At 49.7% G+C, this 16,862-nt stretch overlaps 8 protein-coding genes across 8 annotated transcripts; 3 read left to right on the top strand and 5 right to left on the bottom strand.

The window, feature by feature from the left end:
- Nucleotides 1–1,050: 1,050 nt before the first annotated feature.
- On the top strand, nt 1,051–2,529 carry M438DRAFT_385896 (uncharacterized protein; the record flags this gene model as incomplete). The annotated part of the gene is made up of 3 exons (XM_029908980.1): nt 1,051–1,318; nt 1,375–1,637; nt 1,709–2,529. The coding sequence occupies 3 exons, from the start codon at nt 1,051–1,053 to the stop codon at nt 2,231–2,233; spliced, it is 1,056 nt and encodes a 351-aa protein (XP_029756569.1). The 3' UTR covers nt 2,234–2,529.
- Nucleotides 2,530–2,667: 138 nt separating this feature from the next.
- Nucleotides 2,668–3,477, bottom strand: M438DRAFT_377505 (ribosomal protein S5 domain 2-like protein; the record flags this gene model as incomplete). The annotated part of the gene is made up of 2 exons (XM_029908741.1): nt 2,668–3,145; nt 3,197–3,477. The coding sequence occupies 2 exons, from the start codon at nt 3,475–3,477 to the stop codon at nt 2,668–2,670; spliced, it is 759 nt and encodes a 252-aa protein (XP_029756568.1).
- Nucleotides 3,478–3,657: 180 nt separating this feature from the next.
- M438DRAFT_348872 (uncharacterized protein) lies at nt 3,658–6,879 on the top strand. The gene has a single exon (XM_029906254.1). It carries the CDS (start codon nt 3,777–3,779, stop codon nt 6,831–6,833), a length of 3,057 nt encoding a protein of 1,018 aa, XP_029756567.1. The 5' UTR covers nt 3,658–3,776; the 3' UTR covers nt 6,834–6,879.
- Nucleotides 6,880–8,378: 1,499 nt separating this feature from the next.
- M438DRAFT_239786 (uncharacterized protein) lies at nt 8,379–8,543 on the bottom strand (the record flags this gene model as incomplete). The annotated part of the gene is made up of 1 exon (XM_029899514.1): nt 8,379–8,543. A coding segment is annotated over one exon (165 nt), but the record flags the coding sequence as incomplete, so codon positions are not given.
- A 1,054-nt stretch (nt 8,544–9,597) lies between these two features.
- On the bottom strand, nt 9,598–10,215 carry M438DRAFT_111110 (uncharacterized protein). The gene has a single exon (XM_029898698.1). The coding sequence runs from the start codon at nt 10,056–10,058 to the stop codon at nt 9,714–9,716; it is 345 nt and encodes a 114-aa protein (XP_029756565.1). The 5' UTR covers nt 10,059–10,215; the 3' UTR covers nt 9,598–9,713.
- An 871-nt stretch (nt 10,216–11,086) lies between these two features.
- M438DRAFT_338915 (ribosomal protein L14b/L23e) lies at nt 11,087–11,821 on the bottom strand (the record flags this gene model as incomplete). The annotated part of the gene is made up of 4 exons (XM_029904167.1): nt 11,087–11,119; nt 11,178–11,502; nt 11,691–11,741; nt 11,811–11,821. 4 exons carry the CDS (start codon nt 11,819–11,821, stop codon nt 11,087–11,089), a joined length of 420 nt encoding a protein of 139 aa, XP_029756564.1.
- A 307-nt stretch (nt 11,822–12,128) lies between these two features.
- Nucleotides 12,129–13,994, bottom strand: M438DRAFT_348869 (ENTH-domain-containing protein). Its single transcript, XM_029906253.1, has 5 exons — nt 13,905–13,994; nt 13,819–13,850; nt 13,686–13,765; nt 13,549–13,630; nt 12,129–13,502 (listed from the first exon to the last, which is right to left on the bottom strand). Exons 1-5 carry the CDS (start codon nt 13,984–13,986, stop codon nt 12,180–12,182), a joined length of 1,599 nt encoding a protein of 532 aa, XP_029756563.1. The 5' UTR covers nt 13,987–13,994; the 3' UTR covers nt 12,129–12,179.
- A 1,037-nt stretch (nt 13,995–15,031) lies between these two features.
- On the top strand, nt 15,032–15,935 carry M438DRAFT_348868 (peptidyl-prolyl cis-trans isomerase H). Its single transcript, XM_029906252.1, has 4 exons — nt 15,032–15,207; nt 15,267–15,436; nt 15,493–15,599; nt 15,659–15,935. The coding sequence occupies exons 1-4, from the start codon at nt 15,111–15,113 to the stop codon at nt 15,852–15,854; spliced, it is 570 nt and encodes a 189-aa protein (XP_029756562.1). The 5' UTR covers nt 15,032–15,110; the 3' UTR covers nt 15,855–15,935.
- The last annotated feature ends 927 nt before the right edge of the window (nt 15,936–16,862 follow it).

The raw sequence follows: 16,862 nt of genomic DNA, 5'->3' as shown, positions 1-16,862 counted from the left end.
TTGCAACGGGGCTGTTAGAGTATCCTCCGCGGCGGAGTCTTGGGCCTGCTGGTGATTAGTGAGGGTGGAGGATCTAGAGTTTCGATATGCGAGAAGTATATCGAGTTCAGCAATAGCTCAAGTCAGATATCAACATTCGTGGGGTTGTAGAGAACTACTATAAGAGACGAATTAATGGTCGATGAAAGACGAGTATTTCCTGGTGCCGGTAGTTGACAAGCCGAGAAACAATGTTGTAAGGGAGAAATGAGATGGTAAGGCAAGACAAAAAGACGATGGCATTTCGTAGGGAAAGACATCTGGCAGGGAAAGACATTCGCAGCCCTGATGATGGTGGAGTCGATGGAATATTTATGCCAACTGCTCTTTTGGCTTACTGATGCTGCGAGTCATCTGAGACATGAAGATTTCTCATGGCTTCATGACTTCAAGCCTTCATCGTCACCAACGCAATATTGCGCCTCTGCATCACTGTATACCAGTGTCTGTGATGTGATTCGATATATGTCGATGGAAGAAGATACGATCGTGCAAAAGGTGAGAAACAAGGAAAGAACCGTGCGGCGACGATCTCCCCAAGCAACAACGACCATCCATCAACACCACGGCTTCAACTTCCCTTCTCACAATAATCTACCATGGATCGTACAGAATCAAAGAAATCAATAGAACCCATTCCCACGTGGTAAGAGCGATCTAGTTCCTCAGCTGCGCCTTTCGCATGACTCCCAATTCGTGAGTTCCGGGGAGAAACGTTGAAGCCGAACAACGGATAGATAGAGTCGCTCACTTGTGTGCAACGGGTCTCTGATTCTACAAGCCCATTTCAATACCGATACTTCTTGGGGATCATGGCTGTTCATTGTTTTCTGGGTTGATATATACTGGGTGCCTCGTCTGGTATGTGGCAAGTTCATCTCGAAATCTTTTAACGACTTATCCCTTCAATAACATTATCGACCTTCAACAACATCTATCTTAGCTTCTAATCTGCCATCTTCTCTTCTTGGTCCTCTTTCTTTCTTCCAGACGACAAACATCATATCAGTCATGGCCGACCCGTCAACCGGCATGCAAATCCCAACAGTGGGAAGAGTGATCACGATCACACTCATGATGCTGACGACCATCGTCCTCGCTTTCTGCATCACCCGCCGCACAACCTCAATCAACAACTGGCGACGCATGCAAGTACCTCAATGGCTAGTCCTCGCCATCTACACCGACAGCTTGCTCTTCATCATCACCACGGCCATCCTCACAAAATCCTACAACATCAACGAGGACGTGCGAATCTGCGACGGTGCGATCCTACTGTGTAAGTAAACCTCCGCTTCTACAATTGTCAATGATTGGAATGCTGATTAGAAACAGGCATTCTCTGCTATATGAGCACAAAAGTCCTCCTCTACTATTTCTTAGTGGAGAAAGTATTCATCATCCGAAACCCATGGGAGTCTCGCCTCAAAGACAAGTTATACCTTTTCAACGTCTTCGGTGTGATATTGCCATATGTGGTTTTGGTAATCCTCTCATTCGTCTACCGTATCGCCTACATCGGTAAAGATGGCAAATGCGTCATTGGCATAAACAAGGATATCCTATTCCCTCTGACCAGTTTTGAGATCGTGTTGAATGTAAGTCATACACCCTTCCCATCCTCCTTCTTACCAAAGAGACAAACAGTATACTGATGAGTATCCAACAGATATACCTTACCTTCCTCTTCCTCGCACCACTCAAGAAATTGTACGGCGGCGAAAGCACGCAGAACAGCCAAAGCGAATCCAAAATCGCTCTCAAGACAATGGCCATGCGCACTTTCATCGGCAGCTGCTGCACTTTGATCTCCACGGCCGTAAACCTCGGCGTCCTCGCCGGCCTCGAAGGAGAAAAAGGTTGGATCTGTCTAATGCTATGCAATTTGGACATCCTGTTCGCCGTTTCCGTATTGCACTGGGCGACCTCTCTCGACAAGAGAATTTCAGATACGCCTACCGTGGCTACGAAAGACGGAACGGTGATGACAGAGGGAGAGAGGACGACTAGACAGGGAAGTTGTGTGAGTAACAAGGGGTTGAGGAGTTTGACGGGGATGCAGAGAAAGGGCAGTGTTGCGTTGACTTGGGAGGATATGGAGTTGAACTCTTATGATTTCGCGGAGGACAAGTTGGGAGAGATTAGTGAGGAGACTACGGAGATTGCGCCCAAGGATGTCAAGGATGTGGTTTGAGAGAAAGATGATTGCGGCATGATCTGACGCCTGGAGCGCGACATGCTCGCTGGAGGATTTAATGTATAATCAGAAAAGCGTTTGTAGTGGAAAGGTGGCCTTGATCCCTGGTGGATCGGCCTCTTTGAAAATGTGTTTCTCATATTACATTTTGCCATCTTCCCTGGTCGTCTATTATGCGTTTGAGCCTGCGTTCTTGGTTACGCGCAGTCTACGCGGTATGGTCTTGGTTCCTGCATCGGCCGTCCAACGCGATGGGTTTGAACATTGACGATATTTCATGCAGGGCGCGGCGTGAAGGCCTTACGGACTGCCAGTGTCTCTGCTTCCTTATCGAGTCCAGAGTGTCCTCGGTAACGGTGTCTCCTCAGTGTTTTGACAAAAGGCCTTGGGTTTCTCTAAGTGTTCTTTGGCAGTATCTGCAATTGAGCTTCTCAAGTGACAGTCTTTTGAAGCAAAGAGTTTCCGTGCTGGCGAACGATGCCGTCAAGAGTGTTTCTGATTTGCTTGCAGCCGTCAACACCAACAACAATCATAGCTTCCAGACGAGCGAGCTGGACTCTAGTCTCCATCATCAAGACACTGATCTTGTCATCCGTGCCCAAGGTTGCAACAGTACAGAAAGGCAGCTCTTGCTCCTCCATGCCGTTCAGATCGAGTAGAGGGTCGGCCTGTTCGTCGTTGGAAGCGTATGAAGCGGTGCTGCCGGCCGTGCAAGCTGAGATGTAGTCGGTCATGGGGATACCGGCGTCGATGAGAGCGAGAGTGGAGGCGTTAATGCAAGCGGCCATTAGCGAACCATCCTGAGAGAGGATGTGGAGGTTGATGGTGATTGTGCTGTGCGGGTATAGTTGTGTTGACAGGGTGTCTGCGAAAGCTGAAGCGATGGTATGCTGCATCTCGCTTGTTCGTCTGTGTATTGCATCAGTACCTTGTCGCATTGTGGATACAGTCGTAACTCACTTGTCGCCCTTTCCACGTCTCTTGCGCTCGACACCGCTGAAGCCAGCCAGACCAATCTCAACTTCAATCTTTGCTTCGGCACCGCCGAGACCTCCTGCACGCCTTGATTCCGTCGGGCCAGTGACTGTACAAATGACCTTCGTGTTGCCCATTTCAAGGTAGCTCGATCCATCGGCCGCCGCTTGTGTCGACATTTGTCCGTGGCATCGTCGCAGCTCGTTCCATCTTCTTCCGTCCAGTCGCAGATGCGCGAGCGTGTATGATGATGTGTCTAAAGGCATTGTTGTGTGTGTGTGATGTGTTGGTAATGCGACAGCTCTATGAGAATAATTAATCTTCAATTTTTGTCGTCATTGCCATTTACAGCTTCGGCTGAATCCCGGCTTGTCGCGTCTTCCGCGCTTCTTTGGTGTTTCCCTCGAGTGTTGCCTTGGTCTTTGTCCAACTCGTTCTTTCCAACACTTTCGTGATTCGACGAGATATGTTGACATGATGTTGACGCGACTTTGCTGCATGTCAATCTCACTCAGATACCATATTCCACCCTGAACAGTCGACTTTCCTTGCTTCATACACCAATATGCCTCCCTACCTGAGCGCCACTCGCTCTCACCTGCGTGATCATAAACTTGATCGCCAAATCGAAGTCATGGACGAAGGAGATGCCAGTGATCTCGACGACCTCGATATTGTCAAGCACACTTCCAAACAAGTGAATTTGCTTGACACCTTTAACAACTCAGACAATACCGACAGTGATCTCCTCAATTCGGATGACTCTAAGAAAGCTGGTCGGAAACGCCCGAGAGATGATGATGGCGACCGAATTGTCTTCGACGAAGATGGAGAGGATGACGCTTTCGAAAAGTTCAAATCTCGCAAGTCTGATCAAAGAAAGGTCACTGCTGCTCGTAACAAAAAAGCAAAGGCCAAAGCAAGTGCCATGGTTGGCAAGAAGAAGCAAGCTCTTCTCGAATCAAAAAAGCCCAATCAGCGCAAGTTCAAGGCCAATGACATCTACGCCACTGACTCTGAAGATGAGCTACCGGAGAGCACCTTGCCTCAGTTCCTGCAAACTCGAAAGTCGAAATGGAACAGAGACCGTGCCGAGATAGGCGAGGATGTCTTCTCCAGACCTCCCAATTACGATGCTGTCTACTTTACCGATGACGAGAGATTGGAAGAGTTGCAGGAGCGACCCATGCTTCGGAATGTTGAGCCGTCACAAGAGTACAAAGATATTGAGTTGAAGGACTCACACGGTGTCATTCCAGCGCCAATTGCGCAATGGCTGCGAGACTATCAGGTAGATGGTGCCAAATTTCTGCACGAGCTCTTCGTCTTCCAAGAAGGTGGCATTCTAGGTGATGACATGGGCTTGGGCAAGACTATCCAGGTCATTGCGTTCCTGACGGCTGCGTTTGGCAAGACTGGAGACGAGCGCGATGTCAAGCGAATGCGAAAGATGCGACGTGAAGGTCGTTGGTATCCAAGAGTTCTTCTGGTCTGTCCCGGATCTTTAATGGACAATTGGAAATCAGAGCTTGATCGTTGGGGGTTCTGGCATCACGACACCTACCACGGAGCCAATGCGAGTCGCTCTGCTGTCTTGTCTGCTGCGAGGATGGGCAGACTTGAGATCATGATCACGACTTACACAACCTATCGTAATCACCGCGGCGAAATCAACATGATCGAATGGGATTGTGTTATTGCTGATGAATGTCACACTATCAAGGAGCGAAGCTCAGAGATCAGCAAGGCCATGAACGAAGTCAACGCTTTGTGCAGAATCGGTCTCACTGGTACTGCTGTTCAGAACAAGTACGATGAATTTTGGACTCTTCTCAACTGGACCAACCCCGGCAAATTTGGCACCATGGCCGAATGGAGACAAAGTATCAGTGGTCCACTCAAACTTGGACAATCTCATGATACCACTAACGCTCAGCTGGCCATCTGCAGAAGAGTCGCTGAGAAATTGGTCAAGAATTTGCTACCACCATACTTCAGACGTCGAATGAAGTCTCTGATTGCACATCAGCTGCCGAAAAAGACCGATCGAGTGGTCTTCTGTCCTCTCTCGGACGCACAATCTGAAGCTTACATGAATCTTGTTGACAGTGACAAGATTGACTACATCCGACGTTCGTCTGATCCTTGTGACTGCTCGTCTGGCAAGAAAAGAGGATGGTGTTGTTACCAGGAGATCCCTGATCGCGGCAAATGGCAGCATCACGTCTTTCCCATGCTCATGACTCTACAAAAGCTGGCCAACCACCTCGCTCTTCTCTGCCCTCAAAGCAAAGACTCAAAGGAAATGCAAGACAAGGAGTTGGAGAACCTTCAGTTGGCACTCCCCGACAATTGGCTCGATATGTACACCAACCGTGATCAGATTACCAACTACGCCAAGTCCGACTTTTGTGGGAAGTGGAAAGTGCTGCGCAAGCTTCTCAAGTTCTGGCACTCAAATGGCGACAAAGTGCTCGTTTTTAGCCACTCAGTCCGTCTTCTCAAAATGCTTCAGATGCTCTTCAAATCAACTACAAGCTACAACGTCTCCTACCTTGATGGTAGCATGAAGTATGAAGATCGCACGACAGCCGTCGACGACTTTAATGCCAACGAGACACAATTTGTCTTCCTCATCAGTACGAAAGCTGGTGGTGTAGGTCTGAACATCACCTCGGCCAACAAAGTCGTCATATTTGACCCGAACTGGAATCCGAGCTGGGATTTGCAAGCTCAGGACCGTGCCTACCGTATGGGACAACTCCGAGATGTTGAAGTGTTCCGTTTGATCTCCGCCGGTACTGTTGAAGAGATTGTCTATGCCCGTCAAATCTACAAGCAGCAACAAGCCAACATCGCTTACAACGCATCCACAGAACGTCGCTACTTCCGTGGTGTACAGGACACGGCCGATAAGAAGGGTGAGATTTTCGGTCTCTTGAACCTTTTCAGCTACGAAGGCGAGAACCTTGTCCTTCGTGACATTGTGAACAAGACCAACATCGCCGAATCCAAGGCCGGCGTCAGTGTAGTTGGGCTCGACACATCCCAAGACGCCGACGATGATGAAAATGACGATACTAACAAGGGTGATGATGATGCAATGTTCCAGCTCGCCGCCGAAATCACTGGCGAAGGCATCAAGAAGAAGAAAAAGCATGAGGATGAATTAGACACGGAAACCAAACGACAAGCTCGCGCTGTACAAGCAATTCTCAACATGGCTGGTGTAGAGTACACACACGACAACAACGATGTCATCGGCTCATCCAAGATGGAAGCACAACTGTCCAAACGTGCCATGGCTGCTGGTACGGACTTCGATCTATCCAACGAGTACGCATTTGAGAAGTCGCAGGATGTCAGAAACGATCTTGAGGATGAGAAGAAGTTGCCTTACAAGTACAAGCCTCCCGAGTTCGTCAGGAAGAGATTGTTCTGCTCGATGGCGGAGTTCTACGGTTTTGCCGATGCGACGGAGTTTGCACTTGTGCTTGAGGGGTGGAGCGAGCAGAGGAAGACTGATTGTCTGAACAAATTCTACAGACACAGGAGAGAGGTTCTAGAGAAGGAAGATGAAGATGAAGGTGATGAAGGCGAGAAGTCTGCTTACTTTGCCTAAACCGCTTTTCTTCCTTTGGCGTTATGCGTATCGGCGGAGGGGGTCTTTTACAATATGCGAGAGCCACGGGCATTGCAAGAATAGACGAGTCTAACAAAGCCGAGATATCATAAATGACAACATCATATTCTCCAAGCCATCTGCTATCATACTGCTAGTCAAACGCTCTACAGCGTACCGGATACTTGTAAAAGAATCAATTGAGTGATATCCAACCATTGTAGCGCTCTTGGCAATAATTCCAAACAAATTTATGCCAACTGAAAACAGAAAGGTCGATTCCTACCTGAGCGGGAAGGAGCGATCAACTCATCGCTCGACCGCTCTTTCCCCCCGTGAACTGCGAAGTAAATCGTTCCTTCTGCTCTAGGAATAAATGCTTGGTCGATCCTTCTGTTTTCATCTCTCTGTTTCCCCTTCCTTGTTCAGGAAGATAGTGAATTACTACTCCATAGACTGACATGTGAGATGCTTGAGTTGAGTCATTTTGAGTTCTCATCCCTCGATCCAAAACAAAGAACATCCTTTTGTGCGATTAAACACACACATGGATCACCTAAAGCAATATACCAACAATATAACCCTGATCTTCAAGCCTTATCCAGCGGGAAAAACAAGCAGAGAATGAAGAAACGATACCTAACGAACCAAACAACGTTGAAGAAGTGAAAGTGAGAAAGAAGTAATTGATGATATAGTAAAAAAAAAGAATTAGAAATGAAAAGTAATTCAAAGACCAAAAATTAGCAAAGGTTTATGTTAATGTTGAAGGAAAAGAAGAAGAAGAAGAAGAAGAAGAAGGAGCAGTGAGCAAAAGAAGAGGATAGTAAAGTATTGGTTTGCTCGAAAGAAAAAAAAAAGAAGAAGGACCGATTGGACGACAAGAAAAAGGAAGAAAGGACAGAGTGATGGCAAGACCGGAGATGAAGAAAGGAAGCAGCGACTTGATCACTGAAAAGGAAAGGGATTGTTGGCTATTTGCTCCTTCCTGCTTTCCAGTCTAGAAGGTCATTCTCCTGGATTGTACGGAAGAGCTGATCTACGTGCAAGTTTACCTCAAGCTGGAGCTGGAATGCTGCTGATTGGTGTGAGAAGGTTACAGAAGCAAGAGAAAGAGATGTTCAGACGAGCGGATAGATTTCTCAAAAGCTTGTGATGATGGGAGAAACAAGACTCATATGCATGGGAGAGTTTGGAAAACGAGACAAGGGGTATACTCCTCGAGCGATGAAGCAAGCGAAAAGGGAGAAACAAGAAAATCAAAACAGGCAACGCTAACAAAGCCAATCAACCAACCACTCCAGCTGCAATGCATACTGACTACCGTACACTCTTTTCCCGTACCGGCATATCCTTTTGCTGACCTCCTCCACCACCACCACCACCACCACCACCACTTCGTTCCGAGGCAATCGCGGCGGCTTTGACATTTGTATCTCTTTCTTGACTTTCCGCGTGTACCTCTTCGGCTAGCTCTTCCTCGAAACTGCCTTCACCTTCCTCTTCGACACCTTCGAGATGGTCGCCCCAGCCCTCGATCTCGGATAGCAGGCGCACGTATTCCTCTGGCACGAGACCTTGTTCTCCTGATTCAAGATCCATGGCTACTAACCAGCCTTGTCCATGTCGGTAGCCCACTTGGATGATTTGACCTTCGCGGAGGGCGAGCTCGTTGCTGTTTTCCGGTACGAAGTTGTAAAGTGCCAAGGAGGGGCCGGCAAAGGATTCATCCAGAGAAGTTGAGGTAGGGCGGTGCGCGTGGCCGTCATGGAGGTGATGCAGAGGGCCGCCTGGCGCATCTGCTGGATCACTGCTGTCGGAGAAAGGTGGTTCGAGGGCTGACAGACGGGCGTGGTGGCGGGAGGAAAGGCCTTCGGGAGAATGTGTGTAGCGGTGTGCCGGCAACGTACCTCCTGTGCTCTTGTTGTGACTGCTGCTCTCGTCTTCCGTCTCTTCCTCTTCCTCATCGTCGTCTGGGCCGGCAGCGAAGAAGCCTTGACTATCAAGACCTGGTACCTGGTTGCGCGGCCCGCGTTTTGTGGTGCTTCTGCCCCTGGACTCATGCGCCGACTTGCTCTTTCTATGATTCTTGGCCAGCTTGCCGGTACTTGTAACATCATCGTCACTAGCGTCGTCGTCGAAACTCGTAGATGGCAATTGATCGCCTGCGCCAAACTGAGCACCACCATCACCACCCCAAGGACCTGCGCCCCAACCACGAGTATCCCAGCTTCCGATTGGAGGATCGCTAAGACGTCTGCTGGATGAGAAGGCGGACGTGTCGTCGGAGCCGCGGCTAGCGGGCTCTGGCGAGGGACCAAAGTGTAGAGGGTGGTACTGGGGGTAGGCGAAGTCACGGACTAGAGCGTAGGACAGCGAGGACGGGAAGATGGGAAAGACGGAAGATGTGGGTCTCGAGCGCTGAGAGTTGTGACTGCGCGTCGACATGAGACTGCGACGAATGCTGGCGCGGTGGTTGTTTTGAGAAGAGTTGTTGGAAGTACTGGTCGGGGTCGGATTGGCCGTAGGTTGTGTCGGGGGAGAAGTCATGTCGGGTTGTAGCAGGCCCGGCTGTTGTGGTTGCTGCTGCGCCTGCGCTTGTGCACTCTTGGTCGTGTCGCTAGTCGACGACATGACCTTGGCCGTCATTGTGTGCTGTAGTCAAAGCCCCTGTCTTCCTGCTCTTGCGCTTATTCCCCGAAGGCTTCAGGATCGGGTCAATTGGCTGGTGATGTCTTTGCACAAAGCTCTGCTCTGTTTTGGTTGGACGCCGTGCGGCAAGAAAGAAGGCTGATTCCGACACAGACGTGTATAGTGCGTGCGTCTCGTGGTATTGTGTCGACGTGAGAGCCGCGTGTCCAGCAGTCGGGTCTTCTCTGATCAACTGTCCCGAGTACCTGACCCTTGTGAACCTTCAAAAAGCCCCCCACGATGCAGGAGCGGAGAGAGAAGGGGGGATATATGCAAAAAGGCCGAACAACAGAAGGATGCTAGATGCAACGAGAAAGAGAAAAGAGGGAAATGACTAGCGACGTGATGCGCAAAGTTTGGCGTGTCAAGAGGCTCAAACGAGGAAGGAGCAAAGGCACTCGTGGTCGTTGGTTGAAGACAGAGCAGCACTTGAACAGCAAGCCGTGAACCACCAAGCGCCAAATCTGAAAATAGCCCACCAAGCCCTGTCACCACGCAATAACTCCACATAACAACAACTTCTCCTTTGACCATGACTCTGCTTTTCTACCATCAATCACTTCCATCCATCTCTCGCTCTGTATCACCCAAAACTGCTTCATCTGTCCACTCTGGCTAGGCCTGACTGCTCCTGCCTCGTACCCTCGCCAAGAGGGACCCTTTTGTTTCACTTCCATGCCACAAATCCCCGTATCCGGGTCACAAAGGAAAAGCATATCATCCATCCTTCTGAAACATTCTTCTACCTGTCATTATGATAACCTCGCACGTGTTCTCTTCTCTTCAACCGCTCTTCATGACTACTACTTCACATGTGTTCGTCACTCGGTTGGACTGAAAGCTGAAAGATGACTATCGGTACGAGCACACGCGTTTCAGACTTTGACCATATATATATATTGCATCCGATTTGTACTTCCGAACGAGTGCATGCAAGACAGGGCAAGAGGCCAGTCTCATTCACCGCTTCTTGTCGTCTGATATTGTCCTCTTGTGACTGGCCTCATGCAATACCTACATAAGCGTGCGTCAAGTTTCATCTGGATGCCGCATCCAGACCTGCAATCGTTGGTCGAGATGCTGCAAGTACATGTCCGTGAGATAGACTGCACCCGAAGCGGTCTTGATTGTTGATGTGGTCGGCATGTTCAAGGCTGGTTGGTGCACGTCTTCTTCACAATATCAGATGTCTACCGGTCAGCAAGGCGAGACGATGATCCATGTACGAGATCCAGTGGGAAGGTGGAAATGGAAAGAGATGTCAAGTGTTTTTTTGGTGAAAGTTTCTTTGCTTTTCTCATGAAACCCATGCTTCCACTCTTTTGGTTTTCAAGAGCAGAATGGGTGATTGTTCAGAAAGACATGTGCACTGCCTGAAAGTTCGCCGTGCCCTGACATGTTGCTTTCTTCTTTTGATTCGACACAGCCCCCCTGCGCTTCTTTCCTTTGACCGTGCAAGTAACATCAACGCCCAGAAAAAGTTGTGCAAAAGTCGTTCATCGAAGTCAGTCCCCAACCGTAACAATTGTCTAGTAGAACCCTCTTTTTATTTGTAGGAGAATTTACATGACAACACCGGAGTTGGAGGCGATACGCTGCAGTATGTGTTAGTCTTGAGTGTTCCTTTGTCGTCCAGGGTGGGATATCTCTTACAGGCCAGAGCTCAGCGGCCTCCTTTCCGACGGGGCCAGTGATGGCGGAACCCTTCATCTCACCCTTGGGGTTGACGATGACACCGGCGTTGTCCTCGAAGTAGAGGAACATACCGTCGGCGCGTCTCCAGGGCTTTGACTGTCTGACGATAACGGCGGGCATGACCTTCTTGCGGAGCTCAGGCTTTCCCTTCTTGACGGTGGCCATGACCATGTCACCAACACCACCAGCGGGGAGACGGTTGAGGCGAGCACCAATACCCTTGACGGAGATGATGTAGAGGTTACGGGCGCCAGAGTTGTCGGCGCAGTTCATGACGGCACCGCTGTGTAGAAATTCGTGTTAGCCGCATGTTTCTTCTTTTCCTTCTTTTCTGTTGTGCATGTTCGGATATGTCGTGTGTTTGTATTTTGAGGAGTTCAAGGAGTGTTCGGAGGACGATTGCGAGAGCGTTCGGAGGGTATAGCGATGCGCTGATGAAGGAGCAGGTGAAGAGAAATATTTTCGACGTACACAGGCAGACCCAAGGTCATTCTCAGCTTGTTACCGGAGGTGGAACCACGGCTGTAAAGGTCATTCTCGTCAGCATTTTCTCACTCATTCCGCAGTCGCCGTAGCTCGGTGTACACATACCCGCGACCCATTTTGGCTGTTTATTAGTATGAACGGTGGGAAGTTGAAGGAGAGGGTGTCGCTTCGTTGCTGCTGGTTGAGTCTGCGCCAAAGTCGAGAAATCGCCAGCCCGCCAACCGCCAAATTCTGTGCGCGGCACTTGCCGCGACTGTTCCGACCCACCAATCCCGATTAGGCAATTGAAGCTTTCGGCTTTCTCGACTAGGTCCCTTCCACAAGAACATCACTTCTTCCATGCATCAAGTCACTAACAAGTTCTTTCGAAAATACTTCAATTCATTTTCTGAAAAAGTCGCAGTCTGCTGCAGTCTCTTTTCTTCTCGCTCTCCCCGGCTACAATGCATTGCAATCATCCATCTACCCACTTTCCTATCCAAGCAAATCATCCATAGCTCCGCCAGTCTTCTGTCCACCGTTTTGAGGAGCAGCCGGACTGGCAGGAGTTGACGAAGTGGTCGTTCCCCAAATGCCAGCGCTAGCCTTTTGCTTGGCCATGTCTGCCATGGTAGGTCCCTTGTTGCTAGGTGTACCAGACTTCTTGATGTTAGACCCAGACAAGAGTGCAGCGAATGCATCTCCACTGGCCTTAGGCTTAGGAGCACCTCCGATTGGTGACTTGACACCAGGAGATGCCACTGTCGATGCTGGCTGTGATTGAGCAGCATTGACAGATGTGAAGTAGTTGGGTTGTGCGGCTGAGAATCCGCCTGCTCGTGGTTGACCTGCCGACATGGGTGAGGCAATGTTCTGTGGTGGTGGTGCTGCGGCACCGGTAACGGGAGATGTGGTTGAGAAAAGATTGCTGAAGGCAGCGTTGTTGGTGCCTTGTCTTGGCTGAGGCTGTGCGAATTGAGTGTTGGGTGTTGCTGTGGACACTGGAGGTGCGATGGCTGTGTAGTTAGGAGTGTAGTTGGGCTTGGGAACTGCTGCGAGTGCAGGGGCTGGGGCTGCTGCTGGAGCGGCAGATTGGAAGTCGTCGAAATCGTCATCATCAGCACCACCAGACTGAAGAGCACCGAAACCATCATCGGCAGGCTGTTTGCCGTTGGAAGACATGGCAGGCATTGAAGGTGCTGCAAGGGTGGTCGGTTCATCGCCAAAGTCGAAGAGATCGACCTCGGGCTCCTTGGGTTTAGGAGGCTCGGGCTTCTTTGCTGCCGCGGTTGATGTTTTGGTTCCAGTTCTTGATGGCTCTGCCTTCCTTCGGGGTGGTGCAGCAGCACCTCCCTCATCGTACTCGTCGTATTCGTCAAATCGGTCTTGACCTCTGCTGCGACTCTGGCTTCGCTCTTCCCAGTCGTCTTGAACTGTTTCACCTCCAAAGCCACCACCATCGCCGTAAACCTGTCTAGTAGCTCCACCATATCCTCCAGGGGCGGACTCGCTACCGAAGCCACCGTACCTGCTGCTGGAGGTGGACATTGAGCCTCCAAGACCAGCACCACCCTCAACACCACTATATTTGTTTTTGTTCTGTCTGGCCTTCTTACGCTCAGATCGAATTCTGTCGACGTCGCTAAGAAGCTCGGTAAGCTCCTTTGATCGGTTGCGGACGTTGATGCCCTGGTCTTTGCCGTTCTGGTCAATGTAGTGGAATTGACGCAACATCTTGATGAGGGAGAGGTGGGATCGGACATCGTCGATAACTCTTTCGGAGCCGTTCTTGATCAGGAACTCGAGCAGTTGGAGGGCCTGTTACTGTTAGAGATGATCCGGAGGTTGCGACCGGCAAGTGTACCTTGTAGATCTGTCGCCATTCCTCGGCAGTCTTCTCGGTGAAGCGTTTGTAGATCATGGGCATGATCTCGTTGAGAATTTGACTGTAGCCTAGTCAGAAATTGAGGAAGCTGTATGTGGGCGCATGTTGGATCGTACTAGTTGAAAGTTCCGCTGGCAATGTCGTTCATCATGGTCGTGGATGCTCCCCAGGGCTCGTTGTTGGTGGCTTCTCGGACCTAAAGACTGGTTAGTGATCTAACCCGTGTATTGAAGTGCATCCCGAGCTGACCTTGGACTCCATCTCGGTGTAGTTCATGACAGCTGAATCGACATTAGTGCCCAGCCTCCTATTCGGGCTCTATACCACAAACATACCATTCTGCACTTTACGAACACCTGCCTTCAGGTCGTAAAGTGTCAGATTGCTGACCTGATTCTTCAAACTATCGAAATCCATCTTGCGCCGGGGTTTGGTGTGATACTGCGCTTTCCGTTATAGAGATGACACGCTGTTGGTCGCGCTCAGGTTATATTGACGTCGCGGCGCCCCCGGATTCGACGGAGATGCCAAGTGTTGACAACGCTCTACTCTTGGTTTTCAACTTGTTGTAAACAACCAAGAGGCTTTGGCACCCGCGAAGACAATACCGAGTTCACTTATCAAGGAGCACTAGGTATTTTACATGCTTGGTCTTCGTCAAGAAATCAGTTATTCACAGCACTGACATACCACAATATTCAAATCTATGTGGTGTTCAACATGTCCTCTGGATCATGAGCTGCAAAAACGCGAGCACCAGTCAAATACATTGATGGGCTTCATATTGCTGTTCTTCCGTAGGATCAACAGATACCTAATTAGTACAGCACGAGCAGACCTTAAGCCTTCGAATTAAATTGTATGGAACTATCATAGCTCTGCACTGCCAGAGGGCTTGATTGTGGTTGTATGGGCTCCAAAAACCATGTCACCAGCATGACCCTGTTCCAGCAACCGCCCCAACATTTCCATGACGAAAACACGAATGCAGAACACGACCTAATCATATCAAGCTCGAAGACTCGTCTGCGTACGTGATATCACTCGTTCGAGAATATCGGATTGGGCATGAGCTTCAATTCTATGTTTGATTGTTTATCCGTGCATGGTGGCTTAGCCCCTCCTCTCTGTTATGAGCTACCTTAGGTAAGCTTCGAAGCTGCGTGGAAGAGCTGGCGTTTCGAACTGGTGAATGAGAAGCTCAACAAGAGCCACGCCTTTGGTCAATGGATTCGAGCAAAGTGAAGATGTAGTAACTGCATTAACATGCCACCGTCAGGAGATTAGAGAGCTTGCCTGACCTCGCTGAAACCCCGCAGAAGTGATGAGAAGTGGTGAGAAGATCTTCAACAACAGTGATGTAGTAGGCAAGCGGTAATTCCCGAAGCAGCCCCTCCTTCAGATTTCACTTGTTGCCCCGCCGCTTCTAGCTCTTCTTCCGCATCATCTTCCACATGTTCTCTCTCCGAAAGACCCCAACCACTTTCATCAACAACTCCTTCAAACAACAAAGCCGACTTTTCTCAGCTTCATCCGCAAACATGGTTCAAAAGGTTTACTTCGACTGCACCTGGACCGGTCCTCAGGTCAACGTCGACCAGAACGGCAAGCCCACCAACACCGACCGTGAGGTTAAGCGTAAGTTGAGAGCATAATCCATCATCAATTCACTGCAGAAAGGCTGACCCAACCCACAGAGCGCTCCGGCCGCATCAACTTCGAGCTCTTCGACGACGTTGTCCCCAAGACCGTCGAGAACTTCCGTGCTCTCTGCACTGGCGAGAAGGGCTTCGGCTACTCTGGCTCCAAGTTCCACCGTGTCATCCCTGACTTCATGCTCCAGGGTGGTGACTTCACCCGTGGCAACGTGAGCGTTTCCGAGTCCATCGACCATTCCACTCCATCTCTAACAATCCATCACAGGGCACTGGTGGCAAGTCCATCTACGGTGAGAAGTTCGCCGACGAGAACTTCAAGCTCACCCACAACAAGCCTTTCATGCTCTCCATGGCCAACGCCGGCCCCAACACGTATGTTTACATCTATCTGAAGCATCAATCAGGCCTCCCAGCTAACATATCCCCTCCAGCAACGGCTCTCAGTTCTTCATCACCACCGTCGTTACTAGCTGGCTCGACGGCCGTCACGTCGTCTTCGGCCAGGTCCCCTCCGGTGATGTCGCCTCCATGTCCGTCATCAAGTCCATCGAGGCTTGCGGTTCCTCCTCCGGTGCCATCCGTGGTGGCGGTTCCCCTCCCCAGATCACCGCCGCTGGCGAGCTCTAAGCGTGTCGTCCATTAATCATGGCAAAATAGAATACGAGACATGAACTTGCACAGAGAGAGGAAGGAAGAACAAAGAGTCAACTCTTTTAAGCACCATGATGTAGTTTTTTGACATTTAAAACGAAAGCAAAAAGTGCATTTTTCTCCTTGCTTGATACTTCCCACCATGCCGCCGTGACGAACCACTTGCGACAAAATATTGCTACAATCGACCTTTTCTACTGTTCTTGATGTCTATTTACAACCAGCACGAACGAGAATCAGACCCGCCGATCACTGTCACTCTATTATCGTCGACACACTTCTCAACCTCAACCCCGCACAGCTGGTACTGTATACCAATAATCAATAATGACGTGCGAGGGTGCTTCGGTCGACTCAACACAACAAACCAAACGGTCAACCATTTCTCACAAGACAAAATCCATAGATCCGTCCCTCACCTCCCATCGCAACGATCAACAAAGACAACCCCTTCCACAAGTTACCTCGCCTTGTTTCTACACGGAGCGAAAACGACTTGATCACTTTCAACCCGAACGGCCAGATATCTTAACTGTAAGTGGTTGTGTGATTCTTAGATGATGCTTCCTTGATTCTGTAACAATAAATGTCGAACTTGAAGAAGGCATCTATCCTAGATCCCGAAGGTAGACGAACATAAAAGTACCCCAAAGCGCGAAAGTTTGCCGGAAAGGAAATATATGGGACTGTGAATGTGCATTTCTTGCTTTCCTTTCCGCAGGGTTTGACTGGGATGATGGATATTGAATTTTTTAGTGTTGGAGGGGGAGCGGTGAAGGGCTAGCGATCTCAAGAGTTTCACGTAGGTGCGTGGCTTGAATGTTGAAACTCAAGGAGCGGATGAGGTATTGGATTTGGGGAAGCACATAAAGACCCAGTGTGGTTAGAGGGTGGGACAAGAACGAAGATGGAGAAACAGGATCGGAGGTAGGGTAAATAAAAAAGAGAGGTATGAGAAAAGGTTATTGCTATTTCAAAAGAATG

The sequence above is a fragment of the Aureobasidium pullulans genome (genome assembly GCF_000721785.1).
Source record: "Aureobasidium pullulans EXF-150 unplaced genomic scaffold scaffold_25, whole genome shotgun sequence".
Taxonomy (NCBI): domain Eukaryota; kingdom Fungi; phylum Ascomycota; class Dothideomycetes; order Dothideales; family Saccotheciaceae; genus Aureobasidium; species Aureobasidium pullulans.
Note: the sequence above shows the minus strand (reverse complement) of the source record. Positions and strands in the feature narration are given on the sequence as shown.